This window comes from Sciurus vulgaris, assembly GCF_902686455.1.
Source record: "Sciurus vulgaris genome assembly, chromosome: 6".
NCBI lineage: Eukaryota > Metazoa > Chordata > Mammalia > Rodentia > Sciuridae > Sciurus > Sciurus vulgaris.
The window spans coordinates 39157564-39175908 of record NC_136466.1 but is presented as its reverse complement, the minus strand read 5'-3'; the positions used below and the strand labels follow the sequence as shown (position 1 = coordinate 39175908).

General features: G+C 50.6%; 2 protein-coding genes across 4 annotated transcripts; both read left to right on the top strand.

Moving 5' to 3' along the window:
• On the top strand, positions 1-5550 carry DDX41 (DEAD-box helicase 41). Of its 2 annotated transcripts, XM_079145626.1 has the most exons (17): positions 1-158; positions 251-361; positions 702-861; positions 952-1026; positions 1156-1216; positions 1337-1473; positions 1864-1936; positions 2078-2231; positions 2309-2445; positions 3300-3462; positions 3691-3822; positions 4068-4139; positions 4262-4358; positions 4495-4644; positions 4747-4818; positions 4932-5042; positions 5209-5550. In XM_079145626.1, exons 1-17 carry the CDS (start codon positions 132-134, stop codon positions 5343-5345), a joined length of 1869 nt encoding a protein of 622 aa, XP_079001752.1. In that variant the 5' UTR covers positions 1-131; the 3' UTR covers positions 5346-5550. The 2 variants fall into 2 exon arrangements, with proteins under 2 accessions (XP_079001752.1, XP_079001751.1); XM_079145625.1 differs by having other exon boundaries at positions 3300-3822.
• Positions 5551-6260: 710 nt separating this feature from the next.
• On the top strand, positions 6261-13162 carry DOK3 (docking protein 3). Of its 2 annotated transcripts, XM_079145522.1 has the most exons (6): positions 6261-6916; positions 7484-7671; positions 8879-9184; positions 11412-11511; positions 11615-11787; positions 11898-12844. In XM_079145522.1, exons 2-6 carry the CDS (start codon positions 7606-7608, stop codon positions 12579-12581), a joined length of 1329 nt encoding a protein of 442 aa, XP_079001648.1. In that variant the 5' UTR covers positions 6261-6916; positions 7484-7605; the 3' UTR covers positions 12582-12844. The 2 variants fall into 2 exon arrangements, with proteins under 2 accessions (XP_079001648.1, XP_079001649.1); XM_079145523.1 differs by lacking the exon at positions 6261-6916 and having other exon boundaries at positions 7591-7671; positions 11898-13162.
• Positions 13163-18345: the final 5183 nt, after the last annotated feature.

Here is an 18345-nt window from a genome sequence, read left to right as displayed (position 1 = left end):
ATTTGTCCCTCTGCGCGATCCGGCTCTCCAAGGTCGTTGCTAGGCGCCGACGTCCGCTTCTTCACATCGGATTGGATCTCGCTCAAAGATGAGGCGTGGTTTCGCCGTGGCACGCATGCGTGCGACAAAGGATGGAGGAGTCGGAACCCGAGCGGAAGGTGGGAACGAGGCTGGGGCCCACGCGGGTGGGGAGCGGGGCTGAAGGTGGGGGCGATGCGGGGTTTCGGGTCTGACTGGCGTGTATCTGTAGCGCGCCCGCCCCGACGACGCGACCACTAGAGGAAGCCGCTCCGAGGATGAGGATGAGGATGACGAGGACTACGTGCCCTATGTGCCCCTGCGACAGCGCCGACAGCTACTGGTGAGGGACCAGGGTCGGAGGAGGAATGGGGGTGTGACCACTGGTTTCAGGGGGACTGGAGGTGGCGCTGGCCTCCAGGAGGAGCCGGGGTGATATGAGAACCAAGTTTCAGTACACGAGAGAATGACCCCGAGGCAAACGAAGGACCCTAACCCTTAGGAGTAGGGCAGTTCTGCTCCTCCCGGTTCAGTACCCGTATCCAAAAGCCCGGATCCTGATGCAGTTTCCCCGGAGACCAATGCCACCACCACCACTCCCAACACACACACACACACACACACACACACACACCGACACACCGTCTTGGACTGGACTCTGAGAGTCACTGGTGGAATCTCAGCTCCAGAAGCTACTGCAGCGAAGACGCAAAGGAGCTGCAGAGGAGGAGCAGCAGGACAGCAGCAGTGAGCCCCGAGGAGATGAGGATGACATCCCGCTGGGTCCTCAGTCCAATGTCAGCCTCCTGGATCAGCATCAGCACCTCAAAGAGAAGGCTGAAGGTAGATTGGGCAACAATGACTGAATAGGAAGGTAGAAACCAAGCCTAGTGCATTACGTTTGTGTCTGACATCTTTGGGTTCTTTTTTTAGCCCGCAAGGAATCTGCCAAGGAGAAGCAGCTAAAAGAAGAAGAAAAGATTCTGGAGAGTGTGGCTGAAGGCCGAGGTATGGTTGTAGCTAGGACAATGAGGAGGTGAACTGAACCATCTTCCTGCGACCCCAGGCATTTAATATCTCATAGGATCTGGCCTCTGGGAAGCAGGAGCCAGCCCTGAGTTATGTCTGTCTTCTCAGCCTTGATGTCAGTGAAGGAGATGGCCAAGGGCATCACATATGATGACCCAATCAAAACCAGGTACATCTTTCCAGTCTGTTCAGTTGCCCTTACTTAAAATGGTGTGTGACTGAGACTAGCAGTGACACCCAAGGCCAGCTGTTCCCAGGGCCTCTCTTGAACCCTACTACCCACCCACAGTTGGACACCACCCCGTTATGTCCTGAGCATGTCTGAAGAGCGGCATGAGCGTGTTCGAAAGAAGTATCACATCCTGGTGGAAGGAGATGGTATCCCACCACCTATCAAGAGCTTCAAGGAAATGAAGTTTCCTGCAGGTATCTAGGAATAGGGAGGAACACTACACTTTTATAATCAAGCCTCTGTGAGGTGTGTCTTAGTCTCCACTGAGCTCAGCAGTGTCAGCAGTGAGTCCAGACAGTGGGAATGGAGAGATTTGAGAAGGGGTATCTTTAGGCTTATTTTTCAGTTGCCCCAACTGTACATATTCTCTATCCTCTGTTGTTACAGAGTTTCATTGGGAAAGTGCTATTGGGCTTAGACAGCTGTAGGTGTGAGTACTAACTCTAGCAAGCCCATGATCATTGGACAAGTCTCTCTTTCTTCCCCTCCTTTCTCCCCCTGAGCCTGTTTCATCTCTTGCAATTTGTGGGGAAGTGCTAATCTTACAGGCTCTAGGACTCTGATAAAGCACTTGTTTCCCACAGCCATCCTGCGAGGCCTAAAGAAAAAAGGCATCCTCCACCCAACACCTATTCAGATCCAAGGTATCCCTACCATGTGAGTATGGACCATGGACCTGGGGTCCCTGAGGAGAACAGTGACAGGGAGAACAGTGAGGAGAAGCAATGACCAGGTGTCTGTTGGAGAAGTAGTTGCTAGTTTCTGCTGGGCTGGCCCTGAGGCTATCTTCTCTTACAGTCTCTCGGGCCGGGACATGATTGGCATTGCCTTCACGGGATCAGGCAAGACGTTGGTGTTCACACTGCCTGTCATCATGTTCTGCCTGGAACAAGAGAAGCGATTGCCTTTCTCTAAGCGTGAGGGGCCCTACGGACTCATCATCTGCCCCTCGGTAAGATAGGCTGGCCTGGAGGGCAGGGTAGAGACTGGGACCACCTTCTGGTGCCAGCCTTGTCCTTGTGCCTACAGCGGGAACTGGCGCGGCAAACCCATGGCATCCTGGAATATTATTGCCGCCTGCTGCAGGAGGACAGCTCACCTCTCCTGCGCTGTGCTCTCTGCATCGGGGGCATGTCTGTCAAAGAGCAGATGGAAACGATCCGACAGTATGTATAGGCACCCCTACCCCACGAGCCTCCCCAGAGTCTCCAGAGAAGCTTAATTTAGCCATTTCATAGACCCTCAAAAAGGCCTCCTGTGGGCCCAGCTTTTAAGGACCCCTAAGTCTTATAGGGAGGTGGGTTGTGGTGAGACAGAGATATGGCCAGGTACAGATGGCAAATGGAATGGCCTGCCTTCCCTAGGTGCTTGGAGGTAGAAGGTCAGAGAAAGCTTTGCAGAGATGGTGATGTTTGAATTTTGAAGAGAGGCAGTTCAGGCAAAAAACAGAAGTGGACGTCAGAAGTATCTAGAAAAGTCAGGGTTGTTCATTATAGTAAACCAAGAAGACTGAGGCACTAGAGCAGGGCTGGAGCCAAGTGGCACCCATGTCCTTTCCACACAGTACATTCTGCAGTAGACAGGGCCAGATGCCATGAACCAGGCCTTGGGGTCACCAATGGGCCAGACCCCATTTCTATTTCTGAGACATTTTCAAGCTCAGGGAAGATGCAGGCACAGAAAAGATGAAGTCGGTAAAGGGAGGTGAGCCAAGCAAGGCCCCCAAAGGGGCTGTGGGAGCCTGGGGTGAAGCCTCTGCAGGGTTTCAGTATAGCTTTCCTGGAGCTAGAGGAGTGACCCAAGAGAAAGAGGGTGGGGTATCAGGCCAAATGCTGGCCAGAAGGCTGTAGACACTTCTTATATGCTGTATGTATTTAGGACAGGATATGGGGAATAACAAGGAAAGGATAGGGGAGGAGAGACAGGAAAGAAATCATAGAGCAGAACAGAGGCAGGATGCTATCTCTTGGTAGGTGATAGGCAGGTGGCCCCAACGTCAGAGTCTTTCCTTGGTCCTCAGCGGTGTACATATGATGGTGGCCACCCCTGGGCGCCTCATGGATTTGCTGCAGAAGAAGATGGTCAGCCTAGATATCTGTCGCTACCTGGCCTTGGATGAAGCTGATCGCATGATTGATATGGGTTTTGAGGGTGACATCCGCACTATCTTTTCCTACTTCAAGGTGCCTCCCCAATGCCTTTCCAGGGTACTCCTATACTGCCCCTCTCCCCATGCATACCACATTCAATTGCAGAGGGCCCTGAGCCCCTGCACTGCCCTATCTTCTGCTCCTACTTCAGGGGGACTATGTCCTAGCTGCTCAGTATCCCTGGAACCTATCCCCCACAATCCTTGGCCCATCCCCACCCAGCCCTGCCTGCCCTCAGCCTCAGCCTCCACCCTTCCTCAGGGCCAGCGGCAGACTCTACTCTTCAGTGCTACCATGCCAAAAAAGATTCAGAACTTTGCCAAAAGTGCCCTGGTAAAGCCTGTTACCATCAATGTGGGGCGTGCTGGGGCTGCCAGCCTGGATGTCATTCAGGTGAGTAGGCTTTCCTGGTGGGCAGTCTTTCACTCATGAGGGCTGGATCTGGTAAAACTGATGGGAGCAAGGGGTTCACTTCTTGTTTGATTGGAACCCCTTGCCCTTTAGTCAGGGGTACCAGCCCTTGGTGGCAAAGGCATCTGGTTACCTCCTAGCTTAGATTTAAGGACTCAACCTTCTGTGGCAGGGCCATGGCTGGTGAGCCTTTCCTTGAAATCACCTGACTGGCCTCTGTGTGGCAGGAGGTGGAATACGTGAAGGAGGAGGCCAAGATGGTGTACCTGCTTGAGTGCCTGCAGAAGACTCCCCCTCCTGTGAGTGCAGCCAATCCAGGCTAGTGCCAGAGTTCCAGGACAAGGAAGGAGGGTAGTAGGGATAGCATTCTGGGGTAAGGTTGGAAGAACCCCCTGTGACTAGAGCTGGCCTTCGTGGATAGGTGCTCATCTTTGCAGAGAAGAAGGCTGATGTGGACGCCATCCATGAGTATCTGCTGCTCAAGGGGGTTGAGGCTGTTGCCATCCATGGAGGCAAAGGTCAGGACAGTGCATGCATTAGCATGACCCTGCTGCTATAGCCCTTCACCTAATCCTTTCCCCTGCCTGACCTTCCTGCTCCTACTCCCAAAACTCCTAACATAACCCTGACCGCTGCTATCTGACCCCTCCCTAGACCAGGAGGAACGAACCAAAGCCATTGAGGCATTCCGGGAGGGCAAGAAGGATGTCCTGGTGGCCACAGATGTGGCCTCCAAAGGCCTGGACTTCCCTGCTATCCAGCATGTCATCAATTACGACATGCCTGAGGAAATTGAGAACTATGGTGAGGAACTTGAAAGACACGGGCTGTGGGCTAGACAGAAGGACCAGGCCAGGTCCTCAGCCCTGGAGCACTGAGCTAGAGGCTCTGTCCTTCTCTTTTCAGTGCACCGAATCGGCCGCACAGGGCGCTCAGGGAACACAGGCATTGCTACGACCTTCATTAACAAGGCCTGTGGTGAGTCTGTCACCAGAGCCAACTCAGCTGTCCCCCAGGTCCTCCACCTGTGGCTACCCAGGTTCCTGCTACAGGACCCAGGGTAGGGCGTGATGTTTCCTCTTTCCCCCTAGATGAGTCAGTACTGATGGATCTCAAGGCCCTGCTGCTGGAGGCCAAGCAGAAGGTGCCACCTGTACTACAAGTGCTGCATCCTGGGGACGAGTCCATGCTGGACATTGGAGGTGAATGCTGAGCAGGCACAAGTTCTCTGGGGTCGGGGGCAGAACACCGTGAAACAAATCTGTACTAGATATTGGTGACCTGGGGGAACTTAATTGGGAGATGGAACAAGGTCCAGGGCCTGAATCCAGGCCCTGTGACTTTGCTGACCCTTCCTCATCCCTCCAGGAGAACGTGGCTGTGCCTTCTGTGGGGGCCTGGGCCATCGGATCACTGACTGCCCCAAACTTGAGGCCATGCAGACCAAGCAGGTCAGCAACATTGGCCGCAAGGACTACCTGGCCCACAGCTCCATGGACTTCTGAGCCGTCTGTCTTCCCTCCTTCTCTCCAAGAGGCCTCAGTTCCAGGAATCCAGCCACCTATCTGCACACACACACCAGCCCCATGGACAAGAAGCCAGCATCCTTGGCCCAGCTGGCCTGGGCTTTTCCTTGTACACCATCCACCCCAGAATTATTATTTTTGTTTTCCTTCCCTTCAGCTGCCATTAAAGCACAAACCGCCTCTATCTCAGCCCCAGCCCTGCCTCTGTGTCTCTGTGTCAGCCCTCTGATACCTGGACAGGCCTTGCCCTTCAGCCTCCAGCAGCCCTCTGAGGCAGGGTGTCAGCATCTCCTACTCCCACTCCCAGCACCCACTCTGCTGTTGGCTATAGAAGATGTCAGCCAGTGATCCCCACTGAGTGCTCAGAAGTATGGAGGACTGTGACTCACAAAGGGTCCAGGGGGAAACAGCTGGGCATCTGGTCCCCTTGGCTGGCTTAACTGTCAGCCTCTCCCTGTCAATTGCACGATGCTCTGGGGGCTTCTGGAACCCCCTTGGGAGGCTTCTTCCTGCCTCAGCCCCTGCATACTACCTGTCAAAAACACTCAGTTCCAGGGACTGGGGATATGGCTCAGTTGGTAGAGTGTTCGCCTCATAAGCACAAGGCCCTGGGTTCAATCCTCAGCACCACAAAAAGAGAAAAAAAAAAAAAAAAAAAAAAAACAGTTCTATTCATTGAGGCAGCAGATACTACAGGACTGCCAATCAGGCCATAAGCACCTCTTCTGTCAGCTTTTTTTTTTTTTTTTTTTTTTTTTTCAGTACTGGGGCTCGAACTGAGGGCCTTGCAAGCACTCTACCAGCTGAGCTATCTCCCCATCCCCATCCTTCTCTTAGCTTCTTATGGGGGCTGCAGGGACCCAGACAAGCCAGGCAGAAACCTGCGTATCTCGCAAGAGGTGGGCAGAACAGCACAGCAGTGGCTGTGTATTGCACAGTTCCTCTGCCAGGAACTTCATGAGCAAGGCCACATGCTTATCCCAGCAGGACAGTGGTTGCTCAAACCTGTTTGTTGCTTGGTGTGTGGCCTCCAGCAAGTTGCTTAATATTTTTGAGCCTTGATTTCGTCATTCTTGAAATGGTGATGAGAATGCAAAGGATGTGGTGTTGGAGGCTCCTAAAGCTTAGGTCTACCTGGACCACAGTGGGCATAGAGTCAGGCGCCAGAAGGCCCTAGAAGATATATTCTGGCTAAATGTGACCCCCAAAGAGCATTCTTCAGTCTGGTTACAGCATACTTTCTGGAGGTGACATTAAATGACATGGGACTGTTCCTAGAATTCAGGTGCACACACAACCCTAAGACTGGCTTCCAGCAAGGCAAGGCAAAAATAAAAGTCCAGGCACCTGACAGGAAGCAAAGCTTTAAAAGAGCATGTGACCTCCCTGGGGAGCCCACTGGGGGCCTATCACACTCACGTGGTTAGGGCTGGTTGGGGTGCAGATCCCATGTGCACTGGCTGCCTGATAGGAGGTGTGTTGCTGTGCTCTTGAGAGTGATCACTTGAGGAAGGCCTCCAAGAGGAAGAGGCAGCCTACTGCCCCAAGCGGTAAGGGGTTCCCTGGAGGGGTTGGTCTGTGGGGAAATGAGGCTCAGGGGAGGTGAAGGCCAGAACACCCAAGCCCCTGAGTGCTGGGCCTCAGGGGAGGAAAGGCAGAGTTGGTCTGGGATTGGTGGAGCCAGGTGGGGCAGGGGCTATGAAGATGGGGAGTAAGTGAAAATTAGAAATATTTCAGACAGAGGTAGGACCCAAGTGAGACAGTCTCAGGCAGACATCATGATCCAAACCAGGACTTGGTGGAGGGCCAGGAGTTTACCAGTCTGGTGAGAAGGGGGTACCAAGGTAGGAGCAGGGTATGCAGCACCAGGTCCCAAGCTACACAGCTGACCCGAATGGGGGAGGCATTGGAGCTCATGACTCAGGGCAGCCAGGTTGTGGGCAGTTGCTCATACCCAGCTGACCCAGGAGCCAGCACAGGGGTCATTTTCTCTCAGGTGACCTGAGGCTTTCGCCAGGTAGACTACACACCTTGAGCTGGTCAGAACCCCTAGGAAGAAATGTGTACTGCCCCTCAATCCCTTAACTGAGGACAGCTCCCCTCCCCCTCTCCTGCAGCTGCCTCCCTGGACAGAGGGAGGGGGAAGTGGCCTGAAGGGGAAGTGTGAGGAGTTCCCCTCCAGGCTGTCACCAGTCTCCTCAAGTCTTCGGAAGAGAAGGCCTCTGGCCCAACTGTGGCCATGGAGCCTGTGGAGACTCCAGTCAAGGATGGCATTCTCTACCAGCAACACATCAAGTTTGGCAAGGTTAGGACCCCTGGCTGCCAGGCAGCTGCCCAGGATTAGCGGTAGGCAGAGAAAGGGGCCTCTGCCCCAACCCTGGATATCCTACCTGGACCTGGGAGAACTGGGAGGGGAGTCAGGGTGGGGGATGGAACCCAGAAATTCCTTTGCTTGCAGTGCTGGGGATTGAACACAGGGGCACATTGCCACTGAACTATATCCCCAGCCCTTTTTTATTTTTATTTTTATTTTGAGACAGGGTCTCGCTAAATTTCAGTAGCTGGCCTCAGATTTGCCACCCTCCTGCCTCAGCCTCCTAAGTCACTGGAGACATAACCCTATGGTGCTTGGCTGGAACCCAGGAATTGGGGAGCAGAATAAAGCCCCTTTGTCTTCCTGAGAGTGTTGGGGCTAAACAGGCCTTTAAAACCCTGTCTCATTTTGGAGATGAGGTCACCAAGATGAGGGAAGGGTCTAAGAATCAAAACCTCCAGGCAAGGCAGAGCCAAGCAGCCTTCAGCCTTCTGACCCGACTAATAGTGAACTGACACCATGGAGAGGGCCAGGGGCTGATCTGGAGGAGCCCCTGGACGTAGAGCCACACCCTGCAGTGAAGGGCTGGGCCCCAACTCTGCCGTGGGCCAGGCCCTGAACCCCACTGCAGCTGCTGCCCAGGCAGATAAACACTCTGTTTCCTTTGTTAGAAGTTATTTGCATGTTTCCTTCCTAGTCTCATGAGGCTCAAGCCTCCCAGCCTCACCCAAATGTCCTTTATCTATTTGTGTGTGTGTGTGTGTGTGTGTGTGTGTGTGTGTGTGTGTGTGTGTGTGTGTGTGTTGGGGGGGGCGCCCGTGGGGGGCAGGGGGAAGCAGGCAGGGAACCAACATAATAGCAGTGTGCTCCAGCCACTAGATACTTTATAGACATAAGCCAGTAGAAGACCAACCTCATGTTCTCATGGCCTTTTGAGAAATGAGGACACTGGTACTACAGAGGTCACAGGAAAGGGCAGGGTGGAATTTGAACCCAGGGCTGACTGACCCTGAACACAGACTTTTCCCCCTGCCTGACCCAGCCCTGACCAGACCTCCTTCCATGGCACCCTGAGGACTTATGGGAGGCAGAGGCAAGTCTGGTGGACAGGAGCAGTTGCTGAGTAGCTTGTGCTGAACCGAGTGGCAAAAAGGATCTGCCACCCAAGGGTCTCCTCCCCAAACCTCCTCTCCCACAGAAGTCCTGGCGGAAGGTGTGGGCTCTGCTGTATGCAGGAGGCCCATCAGGCGTTGCTCGGCTAGAGAGCTGGGACATCCGGGATGGTGGCCTGGGGCCAACAGGGGACAGATCTGCAGGGCCTGGCCGTCGGGGAGAGCGACGGATAATCCGCCTGGCTGACTGTGTGTCTGTGCTGCCGGCCGATGGTGAGAGCTGTCCCAGGGATACTGGTGCCTTCCTGCTCACTACCACCGAACGAAGCCACCTGCTAGCTGCACAGCATCGCCAGTCATGGATAAGCCCCATCTGCCAACTGGCCTTCCCAGTGAGTACAGGGTGGGCAGGAGGGTGGCACAGTCCAAATGCTGGCAAGGGGGGAATCACATCACCCTATGCTTGTTCATCTCCTTTCTCAGTCACATCCTGTCACTCAATAAGCATCACCAAGCAACTACAGAGCTTGGAAACAACCTAGAAACCCATAGAAGGAATCTTAGATGTCCATGCATGCTACAGAGAAAATGAAACACTGGGATAGAACTGGATACATGGAGGAACTTTAGGCAGAAGGGTCAAGGAAGGCCTTTCTGAAGGGACAATGGGCCTGATTCTTCAATGACAAATAAAAACCCACCAGACAAAGTCCTGAGGAAAGGCCAGCCAAAGACAACATTTTGAGGAGTGTCACAAATAAGGTGGCAGCATGGGCAAAGGTCCAGGGGCAGGAAAAAGTGTGGTGTGTTCATGGAACAGAGAGAAGGTTGGTGTGGCCAAAGAGGGGTGCAGGAGTTAGAGAGGTTGGAGAGCTCAGTGGAAGCCAGCTAAAGCCACTTTGGGCCATGTATGGGGTTTGGGATTTGTTTCTGAATCAGAGAAGCCTTCGGAGGATTTAAGTCAGACACTGGTGTTTGTAAAGACCAGCTTTTTCAACCTATGTCTTGATGGATCAGAACAAAGTGTCTGGTGGTTCCTCAAAGTTAGTCATGATGCTGGGAACAGTGGCACATGCCTGTAATCCCAACATCTCAGAAGGCTGGAGGATCTCAAGTTCAAAGCAACTTAGGTCTTAAGCAACTTAGTGGGAATCTATATTAAAATAAAAAGTAAAAAGGGCTGGAGATGTGACTCAGTGGTTAAGCGCCCTTGGCTTCAATCCCTGGTACAAAAAAAAAAAAAAAAAGAAAGAAAGAAAGAAAGAAAGATCAGTCAGTCACAAGGGCTGGGGTTGTAACTAGAGGTAGAGCACATGCTTCACACATGTGAGGCACTGGGTTCAATCCTCAGCACCACATAAAAAAATAAATAAAGATATTGTGTCCCATAACTAAAAAATATTTTTTAAAAAAAGTTAGTCATGGAGTTATCTTATGACATAGCAACTCAACCGCTCAGTATATACCCAAGAGGAATTGAAACTGTTATTCAAACAAAACCTATACGTGAATGTTCTTGGAAGCATTATTCACAGTTGCCAAAAAGTAGAAACAACCCAAATGGCCATCCCCTGATGAATGAATAAACAAAACATGGTCTATCCATATAATGGAATATTATTTAGCCATAAAAAGGAATGAAGCACTGATAACATGCTACAACAAGAATGAGTCTTGAACATATTAAAGAAGTCAGACAGAAAAGGCCACATAGTATATGATTCCATTTACATAAGATGTCTAGCATAGGCAAATCCATAGGGACAGAAACTAGATTAGTGATTGCCAGGAGTTATGAAAGGGAGAAATGGGGAGTGACTGCTAATGGGTAAAGGGTCTCCATTTGGGGCAATGAAAAAGTTCTGGGAATTAGGTAGTGGTGATGGATACACAATCTTGTAAATATAATTTAAAAAACACTGAATTGTGTACTTTAAAAAACTAAAATGGGAATCTTATGTTCTATATATTTTGTTACATTTTTTAAAGGAACAGAAGTAAGGAGACAAGTGAAGAAGCGGTTGCATGTGACCCTAGCCATTCTCCCATGGGCCAAAGTGGTCATGGTGGAGGTGCCAAGAGTCAAAAAGAACACAAGGACTTGCTAAATGACTGGATATGAGATGAGGATAGGGAAGGTCAAGGGTGACTTGCACAACAAACTTGTTGTGAGGAGATGGAGAAAGTATCCTTGGCATTGCTCACTGGCTGGTTTGATCAAGTGTGCTGCCCCTAAAGCTCTTACCCCTTCACTGCTCCAAGCTGTTAGGAGACTCATACAAGCCAACCGAGCCTGTAGCCAAGCTCAGGGACTATGGGGTCATCCTCTTGGTTGCCCAGTGATTTATAGCTGTCAGACACCTGTAAGCACAGCGCTTCCTTCCACAGCCCAGCACCCTCAAGGGGGAGCCCAATGGGGATTGCTGCCCCATCATACAGATGGGGGAATTACCTCAGAGAGGTCCCTGGAGTCAGGAAGTTTATCAGGGGCAGAACGGGGACTATCACCTGGGGCCCTGATATCCTTTCTTGTAGTGGAATCCAGGGGTGTGGACCCCATGGAGGGATAGGGAAGAGAAGCAGGTGGACGCTAACCTCTGACTTGAGCACATTCCCCAGGGCACAGGGGAGTGCTCCACAGGACCAGGAGAGGCTGAGTCTCCCAAGAGGGGCCTTGTTCCCATGGAAGAAAACTCCATCTACTCTTCCTGGCAGGAAGGTGAGTCATGGAAGGCCCTAGGCAACCTCAGCCCGCCACCCAACACTCCCAGGACCGGGAACTTTGGGGGACTGACAGGGTTGCCCTCACTGCCTGCCCACAGTGAGTGAGTTTCCAGTGATGGTGCAGAGGACTGAGGCTGCTGCCCGCTGCCAGCTAAAGGGACCCTACCTCCTGGTACTGGGCCAAGACACCATCCAGCTGAGGGAGACTACCAGCCCCCATGTCCTCTACAGGTGGCCCTACCACTTCCTGCGAAAGTTTGGCTCTGACAAGGTGAGGTGCTGGGCAGCTGCCCACTCAGTAGGTCCCCGCAGGGAAGGGCAGTAGGTGGTCAGCAGGCTGACCCCTCAGCCCCTGACCCCTGCCCATGTTCCTGAGTCTAGGGTGTGTTCTCCTTTGAGGCTGGCCGCCGCTGTGACTCAGGTGAGGGCCTCTTTGCCTTTAGCAGCCCACGTGCCCCCGACATGTGTGGGGCTGTGGCTGCTGCCATCGCCCGCCAACGGGAACAGTTGCCACAACAGGCTGTTCCCCGACCTTGCCCCCTGCCTCGCGCCACCTCCCTGCCCTCCTTGGAACCCCCTGGAGAGCTTCAGGAGGTGTCACCAGGGTCGGAGCTGCCCACCTCCAGAAGGGCACCTGTGGTCGATCCTGGGCCCCAAAGCCTACCATCGCTACTTGGTCCTGGACCAGAAGAGCCGGTGTCCGAGCTCTATGCCTCCGTGTGCAAGCATGCCAGTGGACCCCCAACCACCATTGAGCACCTCTACGAGAACCTGTGCATGCTGGATGCCAGTCCTGGGATGCCCAACGGGGGCCCCGAGCCCCAAGAGGGCCTTTCTGATGGCCGCAGCCCCACAGCCAGTCCCATCTACCACAATAGCGAGGACCTGGGCTGGTCCGGCCCCAACCACGACAGCAGCCTCGAGGCTCAGTACCGGCGACTGCTAGAGCTGGAGCTTGATGAGGCAGGTGGCACCACCCGCTCTGGCAGTCAGGCAGGCTTCAAGGCCAAGCTGGTGACACTGCTGGGTCGAGAGCGGAGGAAGGGTCCTACCCACTATGACTGACCCTGAAGGCCTGTGCAGTGGTGGCAGGACAGAGGTGCTCCTGGGTCAGGAGGATGGACATCTGTGAGCAAATTCCTGTCTACTCTGGTTTGTGGGAACTAGGCAGGCAGCCTGGGAAGGACCTACACCCTGCCCTGTCTGTCCCCCAGTGTACAGTGTACAGATTAACCAATAACAATAAAGTGCCAGCTCCCCCTCAGTTTTGCCTGTGGCCCACACTCCATACCACCTCACTTCAGCTCCTGGCGTTGGCACTTGTGGGTCCCCATAGGCACAAAGACCCTCATATCTGTTGTAGCAAACACTCATGTCCTGTGCTGGGCTCCAGGGACACAGGTGATCTGGACCTGAATTTAGCCACCAGTGGACTCAAATCCACTTAAGCAGATGGAGGTTATAGCAATAGTTTGGGTTCTATGTGTGAAGTAGGAATGACATAAACAGTCAGGTGGAAAGAGACAGGAGGCTTGTTGATGAGGGAGATACCCTCTGCCTTGAATTGGAGGGGCATGCAGGGCCCACCAGGTGGACAGTGAGCCCAGGCTTTCCAAACAGAGGAGAGACATGCATGGGCCTGAGATGATGAGGAAAATGTGGACCCAAAGGTGCTTTGGGTACCCTGCAGTGAGCTGAGTCTCATCCTCAGGGGAGGAACATGGTCAGACTCAATGTGGAGGCTACATTTGAGGGAGCAAAACTGGAGACCAAGATGCCCAACTGGAAAGGAGGGAGTGGGGGCTGGAGGGCAATAAGGGCAGGTAGAAGAGATTTCAATGATATACATACCCAAAATACTTGTTTCCTGCAGAAACTTCTGGGGGACCTCAGGCTTCAGTTTCCTCAATTGTAAAGGATTAAGATTAAATTACATGGGGCTGGAGGTATGGTTCAGTGAGAGAACTCTGACCTAGCATGGATAAGGCCCAGAGTCCAATGCCCAGCACTGGAAAAAAAAAAAAAAAAATCAAATTACATATTAGACCTATTCCTTCATCAGAATTTTACTGTACCAGGCCATGTTTACAACCTCAGTCCTATTCTCAAGAAGTCAACTTCCAGAGGGAGATAAGCAAAGTTCTTGAAGACTAGTCCCTTCTTTCCTCTCCTCACCTCTGCTACTCCTGCTGACAACCTTGGGGCCATCCTTGCATACAATGTGATCCCAAGGATAGGGCCTCTTTGTCCCTTGACCTCAATTCTATCTCAGCTGCCCTTAGCATATCTCAAAAATTGTCTTCAAACAGTAACACACCAATCTTATTTCCAAGCATCCTCCTCTGGCCACTCTCTCCTTCCAGCTTACTTCCTCTAGCATAGCCAGTATTTCCTTTCCAGCCACAATGACCTACACTGATTCTTTCTCATGACCTGTAAAACCTTTGTCTACCTTCTGTCCTTGTCCCACTTAAATTCTGTGCTCCACTCATAGAGTCATTTCTCCTCTCTTGTCTCCTTCCATCTTGTTTGACTGGCAAAGCCCCCAGTCTCAAGGGAACCCAACTATCACTGTGCCTGTTCTCTGGCAGCTGCCCTCGACTGGAGAAATTCACATAAGCAGGTTAACTGCCTTCTCAAACAATACTATTGCAGGCTCTCCAGGCTGCCCTCAGATCCTGTGTTGCACAAGGATGGCTTTTCTCCTCTCTGAGATTTTCAAACCTTCTCCTCTCCATTTCTACCCATTTCCAACATTTCTATTAATGGGGGACAACAGCCATTAATAGAAGTAAACTTTCCACCACCTTCAATCTTCCACCACTGCACCAGCAAAGGAATCAGCATCTGCATCCATCTTCTCCTGTGCCTGCAATAGAAGAAGAGTCTGTCCCCAGCCATGTGCTCTGATCCCAGCTCTACTCAATTCCTCAAAGGCTGGCAATACCAAGATGTCACTTTTCTCTTCTGTTAAATCAATTCTCTCCCCCTCCCCACCCTTTCTCTCTTCAGAGTTGGGGATTAAGCTCAGGGCCTCACACATTAGGCAGGGACTCTACCACTGAGCTACACTCCCAGCTCCCCTTCCTTTTCTGGATTCATTCATTAGATCATTATTGTTGTCATCATCACCATCATTTCCAGCTACACACAAACATGATGTATCATTTCATAACTTAAAAGTCAGGCGTGGTGGTGCACTCCTATAATCCCAGTGGCTGGGGAGGCTGAGGCAGGAGGATCTTCAGTTCAAAGCCAGTTTCAGCAAAATTGAGGCACTAAGAAACTCAGTGAGACTCTGTCTCTAAATAAAATGCAAAATAGGGCTGGGGTGTAGCTCAGTGATCGGTCAGGTGCCCCTGAGTTGAATCCCTGGTACAAAAGAAAAGAAAAGAAAAGAAAAGAAACTTCCTTTGACCTCATATTCCCCTTCAACCACCTCCCCATTTGCTCCTCCTCACAGTGAAACTCCTCAAAAGGGTTGTTGATTACTCTCATTTCCACTTTCTCACCTTCCATTCTCCCCTTAACTAACTCGTTTCCCTTTCTCCCCACTGCTCCATTATGTGGTTCCTATCCCAGTTGCCAACCACCTTGCTCCCCAAAATGAAAGTACCCCAGATTCCTTCAGCTTCTCAGCTGCATTCAATGCCTTTTTTACCTTTCTTTTGGTGGTGGTGCTGGAGACTGAACCCAGGTCTTCAACATATTAGGCAAGCACTCTACCATTGAGCTACATCCCCCGCTTGACACCCTTTTTCTTGAGACACTGTCTCTTCACTTTTCTCCTCCGATCTCATGGCCTTGGCTTCCTAGCCTCTTTTTTTTTTTTTTTTTTCTTCCAGTGCTGGGGATCAAACCCAAATCCCTGCACCATGCTAGGCAAGCACTGAACCACTGAGCTGTGCACCCAGTCTCTTTGCTCTCTTTTTTTTAAAATTACAGTTCCTCCCAGAGGTCTGGCCTCAGATATAGTGTAGCTCAAGTTTGTCTATACATGGAATCACCTGGAAACCTTTGAAAAATGCCTAGGCCCATCCAGGGGTTCTGATTTCATCAATCTGGCAACATGGAGCCTAGGCATCAGTACTTGTTTTTTCAATTTCTGACTGATTGCGGTATGCATCCCAAGCTGAGAACCACTGCCCTAAATCAGTCAATCATGTACAGATTTCATGTACATGAGATATAGATTTCATATTTTAGGTCATCTAAATGCGGATTACTCCCAAAGACATATCTTCAGTACACACCTCTCCCCTGAGCTCCAGACTTAAGAATCCAATTGCATATTAGGCATCTGGATGTTTAAAGGACATTTCCAGGACTGGGGTAGAGCACTTGCCTACCATGTATGAGAACCTGGGTTCTATTCCCAGCACTGCCAAAATATGAAAGGCATTTTCAAATTTAATGTGTGAAGGGAAGTTTGGGGAAGGAGGGCTCTTTGCAGTGCTGACCCAGGATGGATTTAATCACAGAGGGTAAAGCCCAGGAGGATGCTGGAGACATGTATAGGCAGATCTAACATCACTTAAAGAAACACTTCCTGACAGGTAAAGCCTTCCCATGATTGATCAGGCTGCCATGGAGCAAGCTGAGGTCAAGAGTGACCTCAACAAGGCAACAAATGACAAGTGTGGCAACAAGTGACAAGTCTAAGTGACAGGACTTGGCAGCTTAGAAAATCCCAAAACAGCTGGACATGATGGCACATGCTTACAAGCAACTCAGGAGGACTTAAAGACCCTGTCTCAACTCAAATAAAAATAAAAAGGGCTGGGATATAGCACAGTGGTAGAGCGACACTGGGTTCAATCCCCAGTACCACAAAAAAAAGAAAAGAAAATCCCAGAACACACGAGTTACCCAGAGTCAGGGTCATGACCACAACTGAAATCAGGACTCTGGGTGTCCAGTCTGGCATCCTTTCCTTCGTTACAAATCTAAGCCTCTCTGTTCCTTGGCAATTTCTGGATTTTCGAACCAGACTAGAAAAGTCCTTGGAAACCTCCAGGAAATTCTAGAGGCCTTGCCCTGGAGCTGCAGTTCTGCCCAGCAGGGGGCACTGTGTCCTAGCTCAGGCCCTGTTCCTATTCAAGGGCTGCCTGTGCTGGGAGGGATAGTGGGCTCCATCCAGGCCTGAGTCTTGCACTGACCCACAGAAGAGACCTTAGGGTCCTCCCTGCTGGAAGACTTCCAGGACCCCCCAGGCTGCCACTTCTTCTTTTGCTCATTTGCTGTTTCACTTTTATAATCCTTCCTTCCTTCTTTTATCAGTTCATTCACATCCACCATGTATAAGTACTAGGGAAATGCTGGTGGACAAGAGAGACAAACCTCTGCTCTCATGGGACTGACATTTTAATGGAAATAAAAGATGATAAAGAAACAATATCATGTCAGACGGTGAAAAGTGCTATGCAAAAAATTAATCAGGGTTAGAAACTAGTGTGGGATTCATTGAGGTGTTACTGCTTTAGTTAGAGTAAACAGGGAAGGTCCCTTAAAGGAGGAAATATCTGAGCAGAGCACAGTGCAAAACATGTGGAGAAAAGTATTTAAGCAAAGGGAACAGCAAGTGCAAAGATCCAAGAAAGTGCAGGAATATACTTGGCATGTTGGAGGAACGGTGAGGAAGCCAGAGTGACTCCAGTGGAATGAGCAAGTAGTGGGAGGGTTGACCTGCTTTCTTAGTGTTGTGTAGGTATAACAATTTCAGTTTTATTTTAAGTACAGTGTGATTCCATTGGAATGCTAAAAGTTGAGGTGTGATTTCTGCTTTAAAAATATCACTTTGAGTTGGACGTAGTGGTGCATTCCTGTCATCCCAGTTACTCAGGAGGCTGAGGATCGAAAGTTTAAGGCCACTGAGCAACTAACTTAGCAAGATCCTGTCTCAAAATAAAATAAAAAGGGCTAGTATGCAGCTCAGTGGTACAGAACTTGCCTAGCATGCATGAATCCCTGAGTTCAATTCCCAGGACTATAAAAAAAATAATAAATATAAGTAAAGATATCATGGGGAAGACTGGAGAGGGCAAGGGTGAAAGCAGGGAGACCTGTGAGGAGACTATTACAGGTGTTCAAACACAAGACTACAGTATCTGGAGCAATGTGGCCACAACTGGGTACCAGTGATTAGACGTGAAGACATTTTGAAGGTAGAATTCGGAAAGACAAGAAGGGAAGGATAATTTTGTTTCTGCTGAATTAGTTGGATTATTGGTGGTACCACTGTCAGGTGAGTAAGAGGTTAGAGAAAATCATGAGTTTTAATTGGGAAATATGGTTTGAGATATCTTAGTAGACATCTTGACAGGCTTTTAAATATTGGAGTCTGAAATTCTTGGGGAGAGGTCAGAGTTGGCCATACAACTTGGGACTCTTTGGCATATAAGTGTTAATTGAAAGCCATAGAATAGCATGGGACCTTAAGGAATGATTGTAGAGATCAGCAGATGAGAGGTTGCTAAGGGAAATGGAAAATAAGAGGTTAATGAAGCAGCATAAGCCTTGAAGGGATAGGAAAAGGGTGATTCCAGAAGAGGAAGTGAACCTGGACCAGTGCTGCTCCTAGGAAGGATAGGATGAAAACTGAAGGCCACCATGGATTTGATGGAGGTTACAGAAGACCTTGAGAAGAGAGCTCTTAGAGGACCGTATGAACAAGAGCCTGACTGGAGTAGACAAGAGAGAAAAGAAAGTGGAGACAGGAAGACAGATAAATTAGAAACGATGTCTTCAAAGATGACAATGCTTGCAGAGATTTGGATAGTGAGGGAAATGATGCAAAAGGGGGAATGTGATGATGGTGGAGAGGGAACAA